The 23,247-nt window shown below is 35.9% G+C and overlaps 1 protein-coding gene across 2 annotated transcripts; it reads left to right on the top strand.

The window, feature by feature from the left end:
* Positions 1–18,673: 18,673 nt before the first annotated feature.
* Positions 18,674–21,737, top strand: LOC139866749 (ankyrin repeat domain-containing protein EMB506, chloroplastic). 2 transcript variants are annotated; one of them, XM_071855043.1, is made up of 8 exons: positions 18,674–18,803; positions 19,345–19,765; positions 19,858–19,934; positions 20,075–20,173; positions 20,557–20,655; positions 20,743–20,841; positions 20,919–21,017; positions 21,337–21,737. In XM_071855043.1, exons 2-8 carry the CDS (start codon positions 19,360–19,362, stop codon positions 21,436–21,438), a joined length of 981 nt encoding a protein of 326 aa, XP_071711144.1. In that variant the 5' UTR covers positions 18,674–18,803; positions 19,345–19,359; the 3' UTR covers positions 21,439–21,737. The 2 variants fall into 2 exon arrangements, with proteins under 2 accessions (XP_071711144.1, XP_071711143.1); XM_071855042.1 differs by having other exon boundaries at positions 19,855–19,934.
* Positions 21,738–23,247: the final 1,510 nt, after the last annotated feature.

Raw genomic sequence — 23,247 nt, 5'->3', positions numbered from 1 at the left:
AGCTTAGTACAAAAAGATTTATTTTGATCTCAAAATTCATATATATATATATATATATATATATATATATATATATATATATATATATATATATATATATAAAATATACATATAATTTCTTCAGAGGGAATGAGTTAATACTTCAATCTCGTTGATACAATATACGTGTTGTTGATTAGTGATGATGTTCACGGTGATTCTTGAACTGGCGGAGCTTGTGATGTTATAGGTGCTGCTGATTTTGACGATGCTGACGGCACTGACTGTGCTGGTGATGCTAACTGTACTGTTGATGCTGCTGGTAAAACAAGTCTAGCTTGTAATTCGTGCACCATTCCAGTCAGGGTTTCATTTCATCATTTCTATTCGCTCACTCATCTGGTTTACAATTAGAACTAGAATAATAATCTCTAACACTTTTAGAAACTATATATTCTCTGTAGAATGTTTCTTCGATGAAGTTATGAATCAATACTTCATCATTTGTTATTGTTGGTATTTCTTAGTATCTATGGCGCTTATGACGTTGATACTCGAGGTATTGATTGTGATGTTGAGGTGTGGGATGCGGATGTTGTTGGTGGTGGTAATAGTACTGCTGGTGTTGCTGATGGTGGTACTGTTGCTGCCGGTGCTGCTGCTGGTGCTTGTAAACTTTGCACCGTATTCTCCAAAGCCACTACCCGAGCGCGAAGCTCATTGACTTCTTCTATTACACCGGGATGATCGGTGGTTCGAACGAGCGGATGAATATGGTCTAGAATTTGAGATAATATATAATCGTGAAGAGACACTCTGGAAATGAGAGAGAAAATGGTGTCTCGGATAGGTTCGCCGGTAAGTGCTTCAGGTTTTTAGCCAAGAGGGCAATGTGGTGGATGGAAGGGATCACCTTCTTCTTGTCTCCAATGATTGAGGAGGCTACGAACCCATCCCCAATTCATCCAGAATAGATGATGGTTGATTGGTTGATCCATTCCGGTCACACTGCTTTCGGAGCTAGAGTGAAACTCCATATCGGAATCTGAGGGACTTGAACTAGTGGCGAGTTCCATTTCGTATGATTGAATAAAGGATTTTTAGATATAAAATGATTTTTGGCTATCGGATGATATTCTAATTACATAGAGTATCTATATATATAGAACAAAGGATTTCGTAGATTACGGAGGGATTTACGGAATATGTCAGGCAAATTCTACAGTAACAGATATGCTAAGATATGAATTAGTGGATACGCTAAGATATGAATTTTGTCTATACACTATTCATGCAATTAATGCAGTAATAGGTGTCTAGACTAAGAATGATAAGTAGGTAATTTCCTACTGATGATAAGTAGATGATTTTCGACTAGAAATGATAAGCAAAACTTTTGACATGCAGACACGGTTGAAGTTCAGACTCGCTAATGCATCCTAACAACTATCAGTTAGACACACTAATGCAAGACCTGGTCCGCTAAGACCACCGCTCTGATACCACATGAGACGAACTGTCCTAATCCATAAGGATGAATACAATAACATATGATTACATTGCGAGGCATTTGATCTCTATATGATACATTTTACAAACATTGCATTCGTTTTTAAAAGACAAACTTTCAATACATCGAAAGTTGACAGGCATGCCTACCATTTCATAATATCCGAACTATAAATGACCTAATCTGTCATTTACTTAATAGTAATCTTTATTGAACTCAACAAATTGAATGCAACGTCTTTTGAAATATGTCATGAATGACTCCAAGTAATATCTTTAAAATAAACAAATGCACGACGGAAGATTTCTTTCAAACCTGAGAATAAACATGCTTTAAAGTGTCAACCAAAAGGTTGGTGAGTTCATTAGTTTATCATAATCGATCATTTCCATAATTTTAATAGACCACAAGATTTCTATTTTCATTTTTCATAAACATCATCTCACATCAGGCATTTCGCACAAACTGCATAGAGATAAAAATCATTCATATGGATTGAACACCTGGTGACCGACATTAATAAAACGTGTCTAGAATATCCCCATCATTCCGGGACTCTCATCGGACATGATAAATCGAAGTACTAAAGCATCCGTAACCCGGATGGGGATTGTTAGGCCCAATAGATCTATCTTTAGGATTCGCGTCAATTAGGGTTTCTGTTTCCTAATTCTTAGATTACCAGACTAAAAAGAGTGATATTCGATTCGATAATCCAACCATAGAATGTAGTTTCGATTAATTGTGTGTATTTCATAAAACATTTATAAAAGCAGCGCATGTATTCTCAGTCCCAAAAATATATATTGCAAAAGCATTTAAAAAGGGAGCAAATGAAACTCACAATACAGTATTTCGTAACAATAATGCAAATGACGACACTGAACAAGTGCAGGGTTGGCCTCGAATTCACGAACATATATTAAGTATATATATTTATATGTTGGTCAATATCTGTCTAACAATTTAGGTCAAGTCGTAGTGTATCACAATCCTTGTAACATCCCGCCTTTTTCCATTTACTTTTCCGTTATACTAATTTAAACTCCGTTATATGTTTATAACATCTCCCGTTGATACGCGTTTTAAATTATCTCGTTTAGGTAATTCCCGCACCCGAACGAAAGTTGAGGGACTAAACTTGACAAGGGATCAAACCCTTGACTAGGTCAAAGGGTCAAACCCCTTTCACCCATTCATTTCCACCTCCATCTCTCTCTCTTTCTCTCTAGCAAGAACACACCCAATTTCCTTTCTCATTCATTCATCATCTAAATCCGGATTAGGGAGCTAGCAACCAAATAAATTACATATTCGTGATCCTCTCTTCATCCTCTTCATTTTGGTACCAACTTCATCTCATTTGGGTAACTTTCTAAAATCACTAGATTTTGTGTTCTTGATGTTTTTAACTTATAAAAGTGTTAATTAGTGTCTATGGCTCAAGTCTAACATGAATATATGATTTATATGCTCGATCTCGTTGTTTTAGTGTAACTAGCATGAACTTGAATTTTGGTGTGTTGTTCTTGAATTTTGGATGATCATATGTTGTTAGATGTTGAAAGTTGATGTTTTAATTGTGTTACTAGCATCACTAGCTTCAATTTGATGTGTAGGTTGCCTTAGAAAACTTCATGAGCTTGATTATTGATTTTTGGTGGAATTGAGTTAGGGTTTGAAGAACTTGAAGTGATTATTTGATGCGTTGATTGCCATGAATTGTTGTTAGTAAGTTATTAGTTGTATTGTATGCTCCATTACCTACAAAATGGCATGTCACATGTATGCATTGAATGCCCAAATCATTAAATGTGCATTGGTGAGTTTGAAGCATTAATGTGGGCATTGAATGATCACTTGGTTGGAAAACTCGGTTGTTACAAATGAGGTTTTTGATTGTTAAATTGTGTTTAGTTGCATTCTATGTCAAAAGAGCTTTCCAACGATATAAGGTGCGAGTCCTAAGTGTTTGTGGTTTGCGTTTTATGCTTATTTGAAGTTTGGATCAAGTTGGACAAGTGAAACAGACCAGGCACCAGCACCCGCCTATTGTCGCGGCGCGACAGAAGGGTGCCGCGGCGCGGCATAAGCCGTGCCCAGCTTCTGTCTCCGGTGTCCATTTTATGGAAAATTTTTGGCATACTACGGACCTCCGATTCACATGAAACTTGTTCTAACATGTTCATATATGATTAAAAACCTCAGAAAAATAGTTCGGAACCCGACCCGAACGTGTTGACTTTCGTTGACTTTGACCGACCAAAGTTTGACTTTTAATCAAACTTAACCAAATATTTGTGCAATCGTTCTAACATGTTTTTATACTTGTACCTTGCATGAAACATGACAATTTGATTCACATGCTATTATGATCGAGTCTTAACGAGCCATAGGACTAATTGAACATCTTTGACCTATCGTGTTTACCGTTATTGATACAACCTATATGTTTAGGTCAAGACTAGCTTTGTCTTTGCACGCGTCTACTTGTTGAAGTACTTTATTAACTCTTGCACTCAAGGTGAGATCATAGTCCCACTTTTACTCTTTTTGAACTTATATTTGGGATGAGAAAACATAAACGATTCTTTTGAACTAAGTGAACACAAGAACGGGAAAACAAACATTCTACATACGAGTTTAGAACAAAATCCTCAATTCGATTATCATTAGTTACACTTGCCGGGTGTAAGCGAGAACTTATGTTATATGGCCATATGGGTTGACAACCCTCATCTTTGACGGTTCGCTACCGTCTACGGATGAAATATATTTTCGAGAATCAGTGTTTGTTCTAGCACTAAGTGATGGGGTATACAATGGAAGGAATGTTAAGCTTTGATAATTGGGTGCTCGTGAAACAAACTTTTGGAATGTATTACTATTATTTCATTGATGCAAATCTTGTGGTTCACTTGTACTTACTTACTTAAACCTATGATTTCACCAACGTTTTCGTTGACAGATTTCTATGTTTTTCTCAGGTCCTTGAACGATACATGATACATGCTTCCGCTCATTATTTTGATACTTGCATTGGATGTCGAGTATATATGCATACATGGAGCGTCTTTTGGATACTTTTAAATTGTGTCGCATAAGTTTCATTTGTACTTAAAACTTTGTATCGTAACTTGTGGTGGAACTATTCTCGTAAACTTTGAACAATCTTTACATTTGAAATGAATGCGACATATCTTTTGGTCAACGTTGTTTTAAAGACTTATGACCACGCAACGGGACCTAAGTAGACGGCGCCGTCAATGACGATTTGGTCGGGTCGCTACAGATGGTATCAGAGCTGGTTTAACCTTAGCCGTAAAGGTAGTCACGCGCGCCGGCTGTCAGGCCGGGCACTCATACGGACTATGCTTTTTGGCGGGTTAATCGTAGAGGGGGTTCTCACAGTGTTACCTGTGACGAAGCATTGGCTCTTACCCCTTGCGATCCCTTGGAATTTGAGGGTTGGCAGTTTGGCAGAAATGCGGGCCGTAAAATCAGTGTCTGAGGTACACTCAGTGGTCACCAAGCGGTTAGCTGGAAAGGCACTGGGTGGGTTTCTACCCCATCTGTAGCTACTTGCAGGGTCGCTACAGATGGTATCAGAGCGTTGGTTGTAGGGATTTAGAGTTCATTGGTGTCAACCTCGAGTCATAGGGTACATTGATGAGTCTAGACTACAACCGGCATATAGACTTGAAGTAGGAATTACTTGACTACTTGTGCATTTATACTCGAACACTTCTACTCATATCTACTCTTAGTTCATCTTAATCTCACGTTGTTTAATTTGATTGACACGCCACCTTGACTTTATAGAATAATGTCGAATGCACATATGAATCAGGGTAATATAATTTCCGGGATTATATTAAGGTGACTCATATGAACGTTCCGACATTATGGCATAAAGAATTTAAGGCGAGTCGAGGAAAAACTTCTCTTTATCTTTATTCTATATCACGGTTAGTATTATTGAGAATACTAATCAATGATATTCTTGTGTCTTGAAGGAACAATGGCTCCTCGTCGTGTACGCCGCAATGAAACTCCCGAACAAGCTCTCGAACGGATGATAGCCACCGCCGTAGATGCGGCCATGGCCGGTCACTCATCCAACAACAATAATAATAACAACCACAACAACAACAACAATGGAACCGGAAACTCAAACGAGGGATGCTCCTATAAAGCTTTCATGGGGTGCAAACCTCACACTTTTGATGGAACCGGGGGACCGGTCGTGCTCACCCGATGGTTTGAGCAAACGGAAGCCGTCTTTAGCATAAGCGGTTGTCAGGACCAAGACAAGGTCAAATACTCCACTCACACTTTCTCCGGAATTGCTCTAACATGGTGGAACACCTATGTCCAATCGGTGGGTACCGATGAAGCTCATGCCCTCTCTTGGGCCGATCTAAAGGAAAAGATGATTGTTGAATATTTTCCGCGCGAAGAAACCCGAAAGCTTGAGGAAGAACTAAGAGCTTTGAAAGCGGTCGGAAACGATCTTAAAGCTTATAATCAACGCTTCGCCGAACTATCCTTGATGTGTCCTAATCTTGTAAACCCCGAATCTCAAAGGATTGAGCTCTACATGCTCGGTCTTCCAAAAAGCATCAAACAAGGGGTGATGTCATCCAAACCCATTACTCATCAAGCCGCTATGAACATGGCTCGCCAACTAATTGAAACGGTTGACGAAATCGTAGTTCCGGCACCTAAGGCCGAGGATAAATCGGGCGGCAACAAAAGAAAATGGGAACCCTCCCAATCAAGCAACAACAACTTTGCTAAGAAGCCTTACACCTCCGACGGCAAGAAAGGTTATGCCGGGAACCTACCTCTTTGCAACAAATGCAACAAACATCACTTTGGCGAATGTAGTAAGTTAATTTGCCACCGGTGCCAAGGAATTGGTCATAAGGCCAACGATTGTAAAAGTGCCACTCCCGTCGCTCGAAAATGGCCCAATGCACCAAAGACGGGCACTTGTTATGAATGTGGCCAAACGGGCCATTATAGAAATGCATGCCCGAAGAGGAAAGATAACCCCAATACGCGCGGCCGAGCTTTCAACATAAACACCGAGGAAGCCCGGGATGACACTGAACTAGTCACGGGTACGTTTCTTCTCAACAATTCTTATGTCTCTTGCTTATTCAATTCGGGTGCCGATAAATGCTTTGTATCCAAGACTTTGACTCATTGTTTTAGCACTCCACCTCTTCCATTAGATACCACTTATACCATTGAAGTGGCTAACGGAAAACTATTAAGTGCCAACACATATTACCGGGGGTGTATGTTAAACATTTTAGGTAAGGAATTTGAAATTGACTTGATACCCATGGAACTAGGAAGCTTTGATGTAATAATCGGTATGAATTGGTTAGTCAAAACGAAATCTCACATTCTTTGTGATCTTAACGCAATCCGAATTCCTATCGAGAATGGTGAACCTTTGATCGTTTATGGCGATAAGAGTTGCACCAGACTCAACCTCGTTTCGTGCCTTAAAGTTAGAAAACTACTCCGTAAGGGTTGTTTTGCGATCCTTGCCCACGTTAAGAAAGTCGAGTCCGATGAGAAGCACATCGATGATGTGCCAATTGTTAGTGACTATTCCGATGTATTTCCCGACGAATTGCCGGGTCTTTCGCCTCATCGACCGGTTGAATTCCAAATCGATCTTATCCCGGGAGCCGCACCCGTAGCGCGTGCACCATATAGACTCGCTCCATCTGAAATGCAAGAATTGCAAAGTCAAATCCAAGAACTACTTGATCGTGGTTTTATCCAACCTAGCCATTCACCTTGGGGCGCTTCGATTTTGTTTGTTAAAAAGAAAGACGGATCCCTACGAATGTGCATTGATTATCGTGAACTAAATAAATTGACGGTTAAGAACCGATATCCTCTTCCTCGCATCGATGACCTCTTTGATCAACTACAAGGGTCTTGTGTATATTCGAAAATCGATCTCCGCTCAGGTTATCATCAATTGAGGGTTAAGGGGGAAGATGTCCCCAAAACCGCTTTCCGAACTCGTTATGGTAGTTATGAATTCCTTGTCATGCCATTTGGTCTCACTAACGCACCGGCGGTGTTCATGGATCTTATGAACCGCGTGTGCAAACCGTATCTCGATAAATTCGTTATTGTGTTCATCGATGACATATTGATCTATTCTAAAAATGAAGAAGAGCACGAACAGCATCTCCGACTTGTGCTTGAACTTTTAAGACAAGAACAACTCTATGCCAAATTCTCCAAGTGTGAATTTTGGTTAAAGGAAGTTCAATTTCTTGGTCATGTTGTAAGTGACCAAGGTATTAAAGTCGATCCAACGAAAATCGAAGCCATTAGCAAATGGGAGACTCCTACTACTCCTACTCACATTCGTCAATTTTTGGGTCTCGCCGGGTACTATCGTAGATTCATCGAAAATTTCTCTTTGGTTGCACGTCCTCTAACCGCATTGACTCACAAGGGAAAGAAATTCATTTGGGCGACCGAACATGAATCCGCATTCCAAATCTTGAAAACGAAGCTAACCACCGCTCCTATCTTGTCACTTCCCGAAGGCAATGATGACTTTGTTGTATATTGCGATGCCTCAAAACATGGTTTTGGGTGTGTATTGATGCAACGAACGAAAGTCATTGCTTATGCTTCTCGACAACTCAAAATTCATGAACGAAACTATACGACACATGATCTCGAACTCGGAGCCGTTGTCTTTGCACTTAAAATGTGGAGACACTATCTTTATGGAACCAAGAGTACTGTCTTCACCGATCACAAAAGCCTTCAACACATCTTCGATCAAAAGCAACTAAACATGAGACAACGACGGTGGATTGAAACTTTGAACGATTACGATTGCGAGCTTCGTTACCATCCCGGAAAGGCAAATGTAGTAGCCGATGCCTTAAGTCGAAAAGAAAGAGCGGTGCCTCTCCGTGTCCGAGCTTTAAACATCACCATTCACACCAACCTTAATAGCCAAATTCGGGTAGCCCAAGATGAGGCTCTCAAGGATGAAAACCTTTCACACGAGCTCTTGAACATTCTCGTCTCTCGATTCGAAATTAGGGAGACCGGACTCCGATATTACGCCAGAAGGATTTGGGTGCCTAGTTATGGGGACCTACGAAGCCTTATTTTAGATGAAGCCCATAAGTCACGATACTCGATTCACCCCGGTGCCAATAAGATGTACCACGACCTTAAACAACTATATTGGTGGCCGAACATCAAAAGGGACGTAGCTACTTATGTTTCCAAGTGTTTGACATGTTCCAAAGTCAAAGCCGAACACCAAAGACCGTCCGGACTACTTCGACATCCCGAGATCCCGCAATGGAAGTGGGAAAGGATAACGATGGATTTTATCACCAAACTACCAAAAACGACGGGCAGTTATGATACCATTTGGGTTATTGTTGACCGTCTCACCAAATCCGCACACTTCCTTGCCATGAAAGAAACGGACAAAATGGAGAAACTTGCGCAACTTTACATTAAGGAGGTCGTAGCCCGACACGGTGTACCTTTATCGATTATCTCCGACCGAGATGGCCGTTTCGTTTCTAGATTTTGGCGTACATTGCAAGAAGCGTTGGGAACACGTTTGGACATGAGCACCGCATATCATCCTCAAACCGATGGACAAAGCGAACGTACAATTCAAACCTTAGAGGACATGTTACGAGCTTGCGTGGTTGATTTCGGAAAAGCTTGGGACAAGCACTTACCTCTCGCCGAGTTCTCTTACAACAATAGTTATCACGCGAGTATTAAAGCCGCACCCTTTGAAGCGCTATATGGCCGCAAATGTCGTTCACCTCTTTGTTGGGCCGAGGTAGGCGACGTGAAAATCACCGGACCCGAACTCATTCACGAAACCACCGAGAAAATCGTTCAAATCCGAGATAGGCTTAGGACGGCCCGAAGTCGTCAAAAGAGCTATACCGACAAACGACGCAACGATCTTGAATTTCAAGTCGGTGATCGAGTAATGTTAAAAGTCGCACCTTGGAAGGGTGTAATCCGTTTTGGGAAACGCGGGAAGCTAAATCCGCGGTATATTGGTCCTTTCGAAATCTTGGAGCGTATTGGAACCGTTGCTTATCGATTAGATCTTCCGCCTCAATTGAATTCCGTTCATCCTACCTTCCATGTATCTAACTTGAAAAAGTGTCTTGCCGAACCCGATATCGTCATCCCTCTCGAGGAACTTACTATTGATGACAAACTTCATTTTATGGAGGAACCGGTTGAAATTGTGGACACCTCCGTCAAGACATTGAAACAAAGTCGAATCCCGATTGTTAAAGTCCGTTGGAACGCCAAAAGAGGACCCGAGTTTACTTGGGAAAGACAAGATCAAATGCAAAGGAAGTATCCTCATCTATTCGTGAATTCAGAAACGCAAGATCTCGAGGAAGAAACAACGACTACTACGCCTACTTAAATTTCGGGACGAAATTTCTTTTAAGGAGTAGGTAATGTAACATCCCGCCTTTTTCCATTTACTTTTCCGTTATACTAATTTAAACTCCGTTATATGTTTATAACATCTCCCGTTGATACGCGTTTTAAATTATCTCGTTTAGGTAATTCCCGCACCCGAACGAAAGTTGAGGGACTAAACTTGACAAGGGATCAAACCCTTGACTAGGTCAAAGGGTCAAACCCCTTTCACCCATTCATTTCCACCTCCATCTCTCTCTCTTTCTCTCTAGCAAGAACACACCCAATTTCCTTTCTCATTCATTCATCATCTAAATCCGGATTAGGGAGCTAGCAACCAAATAAATTACATATTCGTGATCCTCTCTTCATCCTCTTCATTTTGGTACCAACTTCATCTCATTTGGGTAACTTTCTAAAATCACTAGATTTTGTGTTCTTGATGTTTTTAACTTATAAAAGTGTTAATTAGTGTCTATGGCTCAAGTCTAACATGAATATATGATTTATATGCTCGATCTCGTTGTTTTAGTGTAACTAGCATGAACTTGAATTTTGGTGTGTTGTTCTTGAATTTTGGATGATCATATGTTGTTAGATGTTGAAAGTTGATGTTTTAATTGTGTTACTAGCATCACTAGCTTCAATTTGATGTGTAGGTTGCCTTAGAAAACTTCATGAGCTTGATTATTGATTTTTGGTGGAATTGAGTTAGGGTTTGAAGAACTTGAAGTGATTATTTGATGCGTTGATTGCCATGAATTATTGTTAGTAAGTTGTTAGTTGTATTGTATGCTCCATTACCTACAAAATGGCATGTCACATGTATGCATTGAATGCCCAAATCATTAAATGTGCATTGGTGAGTTTGAAGCATTAATGTGGGCATTGAATGATCACTTGGTTGGAAAACTCGGTTGTTACAAATGAGGTTTTTGATTGTTAAATTGTGTTTAGTTGCATTCTATGTCAAAAGAGCTTTCCAACGATATAAGGTGCGAGTCCTAAGTGTTTGTGGTTTGCGTTTTATGCTTATTTGAAGTTTGGATCAAGTTGGACAAGTGAAACAGACCAGGCACCAGCACCCGCCTATTGTCGCGGCGCGACAGAAGGGTGCCGCGGCGCGGCATAAGCCGTGCCCAGCTTCTGTCTCCGGTGTCCATTTTATGGAAAATGTTTGGCATACTACGGACCTCCGATTCACATGAAACTTGTTCTAACATGTTCATATATGATTAAAAACCTCAGAAAAATAGTTCGGAACCCGACCCGAACGTGTTGACTTTCGTTGACTTTGACCGACCAAAGTTTGACTTTTAATCAAACTTAACCAAATATTTGTGCAATCGTTCTAACATGTTTTTATACTTGTACCTTGCATGAAACATGACAATTTGATTCACATGCTATTATGATCGAGTCTTAACGAGCCATAGGACTAATTGAACATCTTTGACCTATCGTGTTTACCGTTATTGATACAACCTATATGTTTAGGTCAAGACTAGCTTTGTCTTTGCACGCGTCTACTTGTTGAAGTACTTTATTAACTCTTGCACTCAAGGTGAGATCATAGTCCCACTTTTACTCTTTTTGAACTTATATTTGGGATGAGAAAACATAAACGATTCTTTTGAACTAAGTGAACACAAGAACGGGAAAACAAACATTCTACATACGAGTTTAGAACAAAATCCTCAATTCGATTATCATTAGTTACACTTGCCGGGTGTAAGCGAGAACTTATGTTATATGGCCATATGGGTTGACAACCCTCATCTTTGACGGTTCGCTACCGTCTACGGATGAAATATATTTTCGAGAATCAGTGTTTGTTCTAGCACTAAGTGATGGGGTATACAATGGAAGGAATGTTAAGCTTTGATAATTGGGTGCTCGTGAAACAAACTTTTGGAATGTATTACTATTATTTCATTGATGCAAATCTTGTGGTTCACTTGTACTTACTTACTTAAACCTATGATTTCACCAACGTTTTCGTTGACAGATTTCTATGTTTTTCTCAGGTCCTTGAACGATACATGATACATGCTTCCGCTCATTATTTTGATACTTGCATTGGATGTCGAGTATATATGCATACATGGAGCGTCTTTTGGATACTTTTAAATTGTGTCGCATAAGTTTCATTTGTACTTAAAACTTTGTATCGTAACTTGTGGTGGAACTATTCTCGTAAACTTTGAACAATCTTTACATTTGAAATGAATGCGACATATCTTTTGGTCAACGTTGTTTTAAAGACTTATGACCACGCAACGGGACCTAAGTAGACGGCGCCGTCAATGACGATTTGGTCGGGTCGCTACAATCCTAATACTCGAGATTATCATGCATAAGTTAACAAAAGTCTTCTAATTCTAAAAATGTCTCTCAAAGTTTATACATGTTTATTATATATCTCAAATATAGTCATTTTATATATTTAAATATATTTATCAGATTTTATTAGAGTAAATAATACAAGTTATTTATTAATAAATAAAAATTTATATTAAAAATTATATATGATTAAAAATATGCTTTTATATATCTCAACTAATAAAATCTACACAGTTTACTCAATATCATAAAAATATAATGGTATGTATTATTAATGTAATTATATTACGTGTGGTAAAAATATCTTTGTATCACATATTTATTTGATAAAATAATATTGATACTAATAATAATGAGTAAAAGTTGTATTATTTTGCAATAATAATAATTATTATTATTCTACTAATAATAACAATATTTATATTTACTAATGATGATATTAATTATGATAAAATGATAAATCTAATCATGTTAATTTTAATAATAATGATACTTTTTAATATTAACTGTAATAATAATAATATTTTATAAAATAATATTTCTATTCAAAATGATAATTTTTTAATAATAGTAATACTAAAATGATAATAATAATGATATTTTATAATAACAATGATATTTCTATTAAAAATGATAATTTTAGTAAAAATGATAGTTTTAATATTAGTAATACTTTAAAAAAATGAAAACGATATTTTTCTCTTAAATCAATATCTTACAATATTTTAATTTCATCATGATACTCATACTCGTTATTTTCTAATCGATTTGTTTAATAGATTTTAGTTCTCTTTAATATCGCATTCATAATAATGATAAAAATATTAATCATAATAATTAGTTGATACTAATATCGGTTTTTATGATAATGGTACTAATTATAATAATACTAATAATAATACTAATAATTATTTTAATGATAATAATAATAATAATAATAATAATAATAATAATAATAATAATAATAATAATAATAATATTGATAACGATAACGATAATAATAATAATAATAATTAGATGATAATAATAACGATGATAGAAATAATAATAATAATCATTTTTAATATTAATACTAAAATTCAGTTGACCATATCTTTTAATCCGTTCATCGAAATCACACGAGTTCTAAATGAAGAGTTCTTAATTTTTTGCCAGCTTTCCAACGACATGCATATCATATACCTTATCTCAATCGCATATGTATCAAATTTGTGGTTTATCATAAACTATTTAATGACGAAACTAAACATATAAGCATGCATAATCATATATACTCGAGCACTAATCAGGGATACACTATTAATATATAAAAGTTCAGTTATGAGTGCTCACGTATCAATATTGTGATTCAATATTGCAGAAAAGTACGTAGACGCAACGGAGATGATAAACACTAGTTTGACCTCACGAGCATACCCATAACTTCCTTAGTTATAACCCATAATTTCCTTAGCTACATCCCGCTCAAAAAACTCATTTGGAAATAACTCGCTCATGACCTCGTCGTAGTATTTTATGTATAATATAATATTAATAATAATAATACTAAGATTAAAATTTATAATAATAATCTTAATACTAATTAATAATAATAATATATAATAATAATAATAATTTACGGAGTACTTGAGATAGATAGATGGAATGAAATGAAAACTGAAGCTAAAAATCGTGCATTTTATAAGGACCTTTCGCTCACCTAACCCCCCATGCGATCGCATGGGGATTGGGTCTATCAACCATGCGTTCGCATGGATTAACAAGACAACACACATTCGCTTATTTAGCTGCCGACACCCATTTGATCAATAATAATAATATATATTATTTAATCTTTATAATTAATTATATATTATATTATATTCACGTGCATAGTTGACTTGTAATTTTTGCACCGATGAATTGTACGTTGACGCTCGACTTACGTACAGGTTCCGATTTTTCGAACGTCCTTTCGTACGCTTAGAAAACTTGTACTTTACGTTTCGCGACACATACCTTTATCAATAATTAGACTTATATCACCAATAATTATACTAATTGAAATGTAACTTATTCATTTGAGTGTTTTGGTCATTTGCTTCTTTAAATTAATGTCTCGTTATCTATCAAAGTATATTTAATAGTATTATTTTAAATCAAAACGTTTTATGACTAAGTTAATATTATATTTTATCACTTTGTAAAATATATATATTTTTTCCTTTAAAAATATAAATTTATGTATATTAGAAATATTTATTTAATAATATAATATTTAGTTTTTTAAAACTAATTATATTTAAAGTTCATTAAAAATCGTTTAAATCATAGAATGTCTTATATTACGTAATGTTTACATTTTAAAATTTAAATCGATATAACCATTTATGTACCAACGTTTATTTTAACTTCTCAAACGTTCTAATTAACTTTTTGAAATATCAATCGAATCAATAAACGAATGTCACTATCGTTTACTGTATATATATACATACATAAACATGTTTTAAATACACTAAAGATATTAATCTTAGTAATAAACTAAAGATATATAAATTCGATTACAAGTATATGTATTAATACATATATGAATGATATAGGTTAGTGAATCCGAGGCCAACCCTGCATTCTTCAGTTGTTCAATATCGTCATATGTATTTTTACTACAAAATACAGTATTGTGAGTTTCATTTGCTCCCTTTTTAAATGCTTTTGCAATATATATTTTTGGGACTGAGAATACATGCGCTGCTTTCATAACTGTTTTACGAAATAGACACAAGTAAATGAAACTACATTCTATGACTGGATTATTAAACCGAATATGCCCCTTTTTAGTCTGGTAATCTAAGAATTAGGGAACAGCCACTCTAATTGACGCGAATCCTAAAGATAGATCTATTGGGCCTAACAAGCCCCATCCAAAGTACCGGATGCTTTAGTACTTCGAATTTATCATGTCCGAAGGGAGTCCCGGAATGATAGGGGATATTCTATATGCATCTTGTTAAGGTCGGTTACCAGGTGTTCACCATATGAATGATATTTTGTCTCTATGCATGGGACGTATATTTATGAGAAATGAAAAATGAAAATCTTGTGGTCTATTAAAATTATGGGAATGATTGATTATGATAAACCTATGAACTTACCAAACTTTTGGTTGACACTTTAAAGCATGTTTATTCTCAGGTATGAAAGAAATCTTCCGCTGTGCATTTGCTCATTTTAGAGATATTACTTGGAGTCATTCATGACATATTTCAAAAAGGCGTTGCATTCGAGTCGTTGAGTTCATCAAGATTATTATTTAGTCAATTATAGTTGGATATATTATGAAGTGGTATGCATACCGTCAACTTTCGATGTAATGAAAGTTTGTCCTTTAAAAACGAATGCAATGTTTGTAAAATGTATCATATAGAGGTCTAGTACCTCGCGATGTAACCAAATGTAATGTATTCGTCCAGATGGATTAGGACGGGTCATGAAACCAGTCACTGGCATGCCCCAAAAAGTACACCTCTTTCACTCCACGTAGGCGTCACCATTATCTGTGATCTAAGTAAACATGAATTGTGCTGATCGAAAAAGTAATTTACTCACTTCAGTTCATAAAGCCATTAATAAACAGGCCCTTTACTACTACTAAAAAATGAATTTTTTAGTATTATTATTATTATTATTTTTTTGCTAAAAAGTCGAAAAATTATATTGAAATAAAACTATTTTCCGATAGAAAACTTCTTCAACCAAAGATACAAGAATATAGCCGATGAGACTCGTAATTAAAAAGTGATAAAACAAGCTAACTATCATTATCGAGCATCACCTAACGGAATCTAACCGAAACCGATCAAACTTGCACCATATCAATCACAAATCCAAAACAAAAAAATCCAACCTAATCACAAAAACAATTAAAAGTGAAAGAATGAAACAAAAAGAGAGGGACCAACGCCATACCTTCCTAATTAACTACGTACGTTTTCTAAATGACCGTTAATAATCTCCTGACGAATTTTTTTCCCGAGCGATTATCAATCTTGAATGAAAGAACATTCGAAGCTTCATAAAATGCCTACTAACCTTAAAATTCCATAACGCTGTATTCTCGAGTTTTTTTCTCAGCAGAAAGGATTGGAAAATAAAGGAGATTATAGTATTTTACTATCCTTCCTAATCCGTGCAAATATGGGAGGAGAGTGCTGTTAACAAAATATAACTGTACTATCCTTCCCAATCCTCTCCTCTCTTATCCTTTCTGCTTAAAATTAAAACTCGAGAATCACTAGTAATTTTTAATCTGTCTGTTTCCTTTCCTTTCTGTTATAAAAAAAACTCAAGAATGCAGCGTAAAGGAAACGTCAAGACTCAAGAATGAATGTATGTAAACGAGGACTTGCTCTCAAAGAGGAACGAATACCTGCATGTCAAAATGTTTAGTGTTCTTCTTTCTCCTGATGACCACATATATTGGCTTCTTGTGCACAGTTGACGTTCTTGTCTCCAACCACGACTTCCACAAGGGTGGTGTAAAGCTTGTCCACAAAGTCTTTGTATAACACACCCAATTGGAGGTCGAGGATTTTAGACCATGGGCTACGGGGCATTAAAAACGGCCCTTTGTCCGATGTGGGAGGCCTCGTAACGCCTGTTACGGGGCATTCAATTTAACGAAACCGGGGTGTTAGTTATGATCCTAATCTTAAAGGTGATATTTTAACACCCAATTTTACACTTCATTTTATATTAGTTATTTTATTTCTTTTAATCTAACTTTTAATTATATTTTATCACATCATTCAAAAAAAAATTATTCAAATGTGTCGCATAAATTTAACACTCACCATAACACTCATTAAATTTAACATACCACATCACAGACAGTTAGATTTTTCTATCTGATTCAAAAAGTGCAAAATCTCACTCCACATCACCGCTAAAATGTGTCAAAGTAACTCATGGTCTAAGGGGTATATCATCAATGAGTCAATGACTCCTCTACGTGTTCTTATTCAACGTCAAGGATTGTTTCGTTGAATCGTTCAAAAAATTCTTTTAGAGGCTCATCATATTTCTGTTTGAGGTTATCGCGCATATCCAAATAGTTTTGGGGTACTTTCTTTTGAACATAAAATTAGTTAGAGATTGTTTCTCCAACTTCAAAAATGGTGAAAATACTGAAATTACATTAAAAACAGCATCATTAGACTAATGATATTAGTAAATAAGTTGTTTTGATAACGTTCAACAATACTCCTCTCATTACCTTTAACAATATCTCATTACCTTTTTGTAAGAGCTTGTTAAGGGTTCATACAACGCAACCTTGAGGATATTCTTAAATTAATTGTCCATATTATTAAACATATAAAGGAAATTTAATCTAGTTAATCATATTCCTCCTAACAATTAATTATATTACAAAAATTAAAAGAATCTCTCATTAATCATTAAAAAATAATTGTCACTTTATACAAAGTAAGTAGTAATACTCCTCCACCCCAAATCCAAATTAAGTGTCTGGTAAAATTTTTTGTTGAATTTAATATATGTGTGATAAATGTTAATTTTGCCTTGAATTTTTTTCTTATATGAATGAAAGAGAGTAATAAATGAGAATAAATTAGATAGTTTAATGATATCTAGAAGTTATTTTTTTATAAGTGGACAATTATTTTGAAACAGATATAAATAGTAAGGTAGATACTTAGGGTGTGTTCCGGAGTTTTAAACTAAAGGAAAAGGAATGAAATGAAAGGGGTAGAAAGTGAATCAGAAACAATGGAAGGAAAATTGCTCTAAATAATACATCTATTCCATTTCCCTTCTCTCCAACATGAAACTTGAGAACACACCATTTCCTTTAATTTCCCTTCCCCTTCATTTCTTTTCTTTTCAATTTACAACTCGGGAACAAAGCCTTATTTTGCGATAAAAGGAGTAATAGCTATGTTTTTTTTATTCTTAAATTGTAATGCTACATATGTTTTTATATGGAAGAATTAAATTGAGATCCATCCAGGTATGACATCTTTCCCTAATTACTTCAAAAACCACCGCGCTTCTAGCCGAGTGGTATTTTCATTCTTTGTGTTTTGGGCTACAGTTGACGTAATGAGTTCGAGTTTTGCTCAACTCACCCTCTTAATCAATATGTCTCTGAAATATGAATCCAGATTAATCTTGAGAGGGAGTTTTATCCCGAATTCATATAGGTTTCAAACCTAGTTCTCCTCTCGAGATGGTTTAAGGATGGAGTTTCGACAAACTTACCTTCAAAAAAAAAAAAAAAAAAAAAAAAAAATACTTAAGAATTTTTGGATAATTTAAAAACGAAAAGTTTAAAAACGAAAGGATAAGTCCCTTGTATTTTATCTTTCACAGGACTTCGTAGTTCAAGTCCAAACGGCACATGTGAGAGTGCATCAGTATATGATAACGACTACAAATATTAAACACTACAATTCTACAATTACAAATTACCCATTTCTTACGTTTCAAGGTATGTCCTCGAATACATGAATTTTCTTAATTTATGGTTTAAGTACTTATTATTTTACGAGTAGTGTGTGTTACAAAGATTGAATATGATATTAGCTTCCCGAAGTTATGTCCTCACTAATGTTTTCTCAGAAAAATAAGATTCTTGAGGATGCAATTGAGTCTGTAGTTGTGTATTCCAATGAGCCTATAAAGTGTTTGATGAAATGCCCCTGAGAGTTAGTCTTGTTATGTCCTTTCCTGGTTAAAGAAAGTTGCTTTCTTTCGTTAGTCTCTATATTACCTGATACCTAATGTATTGATTGATGTACAAGTTGTGCTCTCACTGGTTGAATTAGTAATTGATATCGTTGTTTAAGGGGTGAAATAATGTAAATGTAATGAACTAAAATCTAATGCCCTGTCATTGATTAAATACGAGTTTCGCGGATAGTGAATATAAATTTGGTTTAGTGCAATTCTTTGTGTACTTGAATATTACTTTGCTTTAGTGCATCTATTTATGTATTGCTCTTATAAGATATCAATACCTTTTCATGCAGTCAAGCTGCATAATAATGATGCTACTATCTTGCTCAACGTCACATTCTTCAACACGATTGGCATTATATTCTCCTTCTGTTCATACAAGTTCAGCCTTATGTAGCTACAGCAGCATCAGTTTTTGTCAAATGATTAGTCATACTATATTAAGAGAAGAATCTTTTAGGTTTTCTGTAGATCGATGCAATAAATACACAAATCTTTGTGCAATTGATCCACGTAAAACGTCTTCTTCCACTACCCACGTTGCAAACTGGGAAGATCCTGATGGTAGTGATAGTGAAGACGAGGAAGAGTTAGAGAGCGAAGAAAACGATCGGGACTTTGAAAGTGATTGGGAGGAAGAAACCGATGATTCAGAGACCTCAAATAATATGCAGAATTTGTCCACAAGCTCGATCGAGGAACATCTAATTAAAGGTTATTGTTCTTTATTTCTTTGTTGTGGTTTTGTATCGATCTATATTTGGATTTATAATGTTAACAAGTTATACTTTGAATAATTTTAGAAGTTGAACAACTTTTGTCACCTGAAGAGTTAGAGATTTTGCAACAGAATGAAGCTCCTGATCTTAACAAAATCTCAACTGTAAGAATATGAAGAAACCGTTGTTCTATAAGCATGCATGCACACTTATGACGTGCAAAAATTTCTTAAATAACATTTTATTGTTCCTTTATAAGCATCAAATATTCATCATATATGATTTTTAAAAATTTGTGACTCAGGAGAAGTGGAATCCTTTGCATACGCTGGGCTTAGCAGGGCAGATTAAGTTTATGGACAGCCTTCTAGCAAATGGATTTGATATCGATGCAGTTGATAAGGTAAGGTACTAAGGCATGCATGATTATAGCTAAGAACATTAATAGGTTTAAAAGTCTCATCTTGCTATCAGGTCTTTATAAAGCAAGTACAGGTGGCATGTTAGTCTGGTCAATGTGTATCAGGTCAAAATGGGTCCAACTGACCTACCAACAAATATTTTTTTAATGTCATAAAAATTTACTTTGTTGAATATTCATATGAAAACAATCACTGTAATAGGGATCTAATTCTTTCTGCAACCGTTTGAGCATATGCTGGGCGATATTCAAACCATACCCATTTGACCCGTTAACATTATATTATAACCTAGATTAACTCACTTCCCATAAATGGGTAAATTTTTTCACTTGAAACAGATAAAGTAGTTAATTTGGTGATGCAGGATGGCCAGACTGCTCTTCATAAAGCAGTTTTAGGTAAAAAGGAAGCTGTCATTAGTCATCTTTTAAGAAAAGGTGCTAGTCCTAACGTTCAAGATATGGTAGGAATTTTTTATTATTATTTTTTTTATTCTGATTTCATTATCTTTTAAGTTTACTAGTTCTGCTAAGTATTTAATGATATATAGGATGGTGCTACTCCACTTCACTATGCTATTCAAGTGAGTGCTATGCAAAGTGTGAAGTTGCTGATCAAATCAAAAGCTGATGTTAACGTTGCTGATAATGTAACTATTAATTTTTGTTTTAATTTTAATTAATTGGTGTTTTATTTTTTTATCTCTGAAATACTTGTCCTGGGCAGGAAGGATGGACTCCGTTACACGTAGCTATGCAAACTAGAAACAGAGACATTTCAAAAGTTCTACTTCTTAATGGAGCTGACAAGACTAGAAGAACTCAGGTCAGCTATATCTGTATCAAATTTAATCACACGCATAATATAATACTCTGTACTTCTGTAACACTTACAAGAAACGTTGTAAAATAACGAAGCACACTATTAGAGGTAACTCATTTAATGATTAATGGGTTGATTTGGGTTTGATCTCTAACAGTTCAAAAAGGGTCAAATTGATAACATCAGCTTCAAGAAAAAACATGTCTTTGGGTTAAACATGTCAAACATCATTGGAAGTGTAGTTTAAATGCCTACATCTTCCTAAATCATTTAATTCAAAAACTTCAGATTACCATTGAAATAATATAATCTTGTGTTTCAGGATGGGAAAACAGCACTTGACGTAGCATTATGTTATGGGAAAGACTTTAAAGCCTATGACCTTGCCAAACTACTCAAGCTTGTACCTGCCAACACTTACTAGTTACTTATTGCCTGCCTGCTCCCTCCTTATGTTTGGCAGCAGCAGAATATGCTCAGCTCAGAGAAGACTTTTCATGATATCTTTTTGGGCAAGCTTATATTTCGTTTTGGTTCAAGCTTCAAATATCAAATGTAGGATTTGTCTGTAGGTTGTGGGTAACTAGCGTAAAGTTAATATGTCATTATTTCACATTTTGGTGCATCTAATAATCGGGATCTTCTCAGAGTACCTTAGATTTGTATGTAATTTGTATAACCGATGTCAAATATAAAAGTTTCAATATAACATATTGGTTCTTTTGTCACATATGACAGGTTGTGTTCTTGAATTCATTTGTTGTGTGTTGCAGAACTGTTTACACAACAACAAAAAAATCCAATCCCACAAAGTTGGGTATGGGGAGGTAAGATGTAGACAATCTTTCCCCTATATTAGAATAAAGACAAGTCATTTTTCTACCCAGAGTGAAACACCCAAGAGTAGAGAAAGACTTCCCTCTCAATGTTTTATGGATGGAGAGATTGCTTTCGAATGGACCTCCGGCCAATAAGTAGATTTAAAAAAAGAAAAAGGTGTGAGACGCCATGAAAATGATAGAATCAAATTTTCATGGTTTTTAAACCTGATTAAAGTTCAATTTAGGCTCTTAGCGGCAGTCAAGTCGCCAATAAATTCTGTTACTCGATCAATAGAGCCAAGTATTGTGGGACTGTTTGTCCACCTTAAAAATTGTGTGCTGTATGTAACAATTCTACAAAGAAAGTTTAGTGGTTTGGAGCAACTCACCATATGATTTTCTTGTCTTTGTTTTGCATTGCTACTTTGTAGTTTGTAGTAACCCAGATACCTTTGTTAAAATCGGTGATCATATGCTTACACACCAATCTACCCAATTCTAATGGATCGTTTGACAGAGCAAAACCAAATGTAGAGTTAGAATTCTAGTAGGGTCGTACTCGAAATTGTTATACCGAGCTCGAGTTCAACTAGGCTCGAGCTTTTTAAGAGTTCGAGCTTGAGCTCCAATCATTTCGAGCCTAATTACTTCGAGGTCGACTAGTTTGATATTATACAAACTCGAGCTCGGTAACCTTCGATTCATACATCTATATAGTATTTCTATAATTCTATTATATGTTATATTGTTATTGTTATGTTATTATATAGTTAATATATATGTATATAACTTATTTTTAAAGACAAACTTACACACCTTACACGAATATTTCTACGAATATATACAAATGTCCACCCCGAACTCAAACAATAACCTCTTGGTTGAAGATGTTACCTCGATACCGCTAAGCCAATGATCATTTAGTACTACTCCGTATTATACGTATCTAATTGATAGCTCAATATTTTTTTGTATATCATTTTGGAATCACCCAGGAGAACTAAATCACTCAAGCATTCATCCCCCGTAGTTGCATAACCCGCCCCAACTACTGTCCTGGAAGAAATCCGGACCAATCCGAAAGCATGGCCGGTAAAACCGTCCTCCCCTCAACATTGTGTTGTAGCGCATGTGGTATTGGTCTGCCTCTCTTGGTGATAGGTCAGGAGTTCGACTCCCGTGGGGTGCAGCATTGCACATAATGTTGCCCTTTTACCCTTGACCGTCCATGTCCTCGGATTGGGTCGGGTTTCCTTCTGGGTAGCAGTTAGAGGCGGGTTATGCAACTGCAGGAAGATGAACACGTGGGTGATTAAGTCACCTGGGTGATCCCGTATCGCTGTTAAAAAAAAAAAAGCTCAATTTTATTTTGTCAAGAGGCTCGACACATTTTCATGTCTAAAATAAAATGA

The sequence above is a fragment of the Rutidosis leptorrhynchoides genome, chromosome 9, assembly GCF_046630445.1.
Source record: "Rutidosis leptorrhynchoides isolate AG116_Rl617_1_P2 chromosome 9, CSIRO_AGI_Rlap_v1, whole genome shotgun sequence".
Lineage (NCBI taxonomy): Eukaryota > Viridiplantae > Streptophyta > Magnoliopsida > Asterales > Asteraceae > Rutidosis > Rutidosis leptorrhynchoides.
The sequence above is the reverse complement of the archived record's forward strand: the minus strand, read 5'-3'. Positions and strand labels throughout refer to the sequence as shown.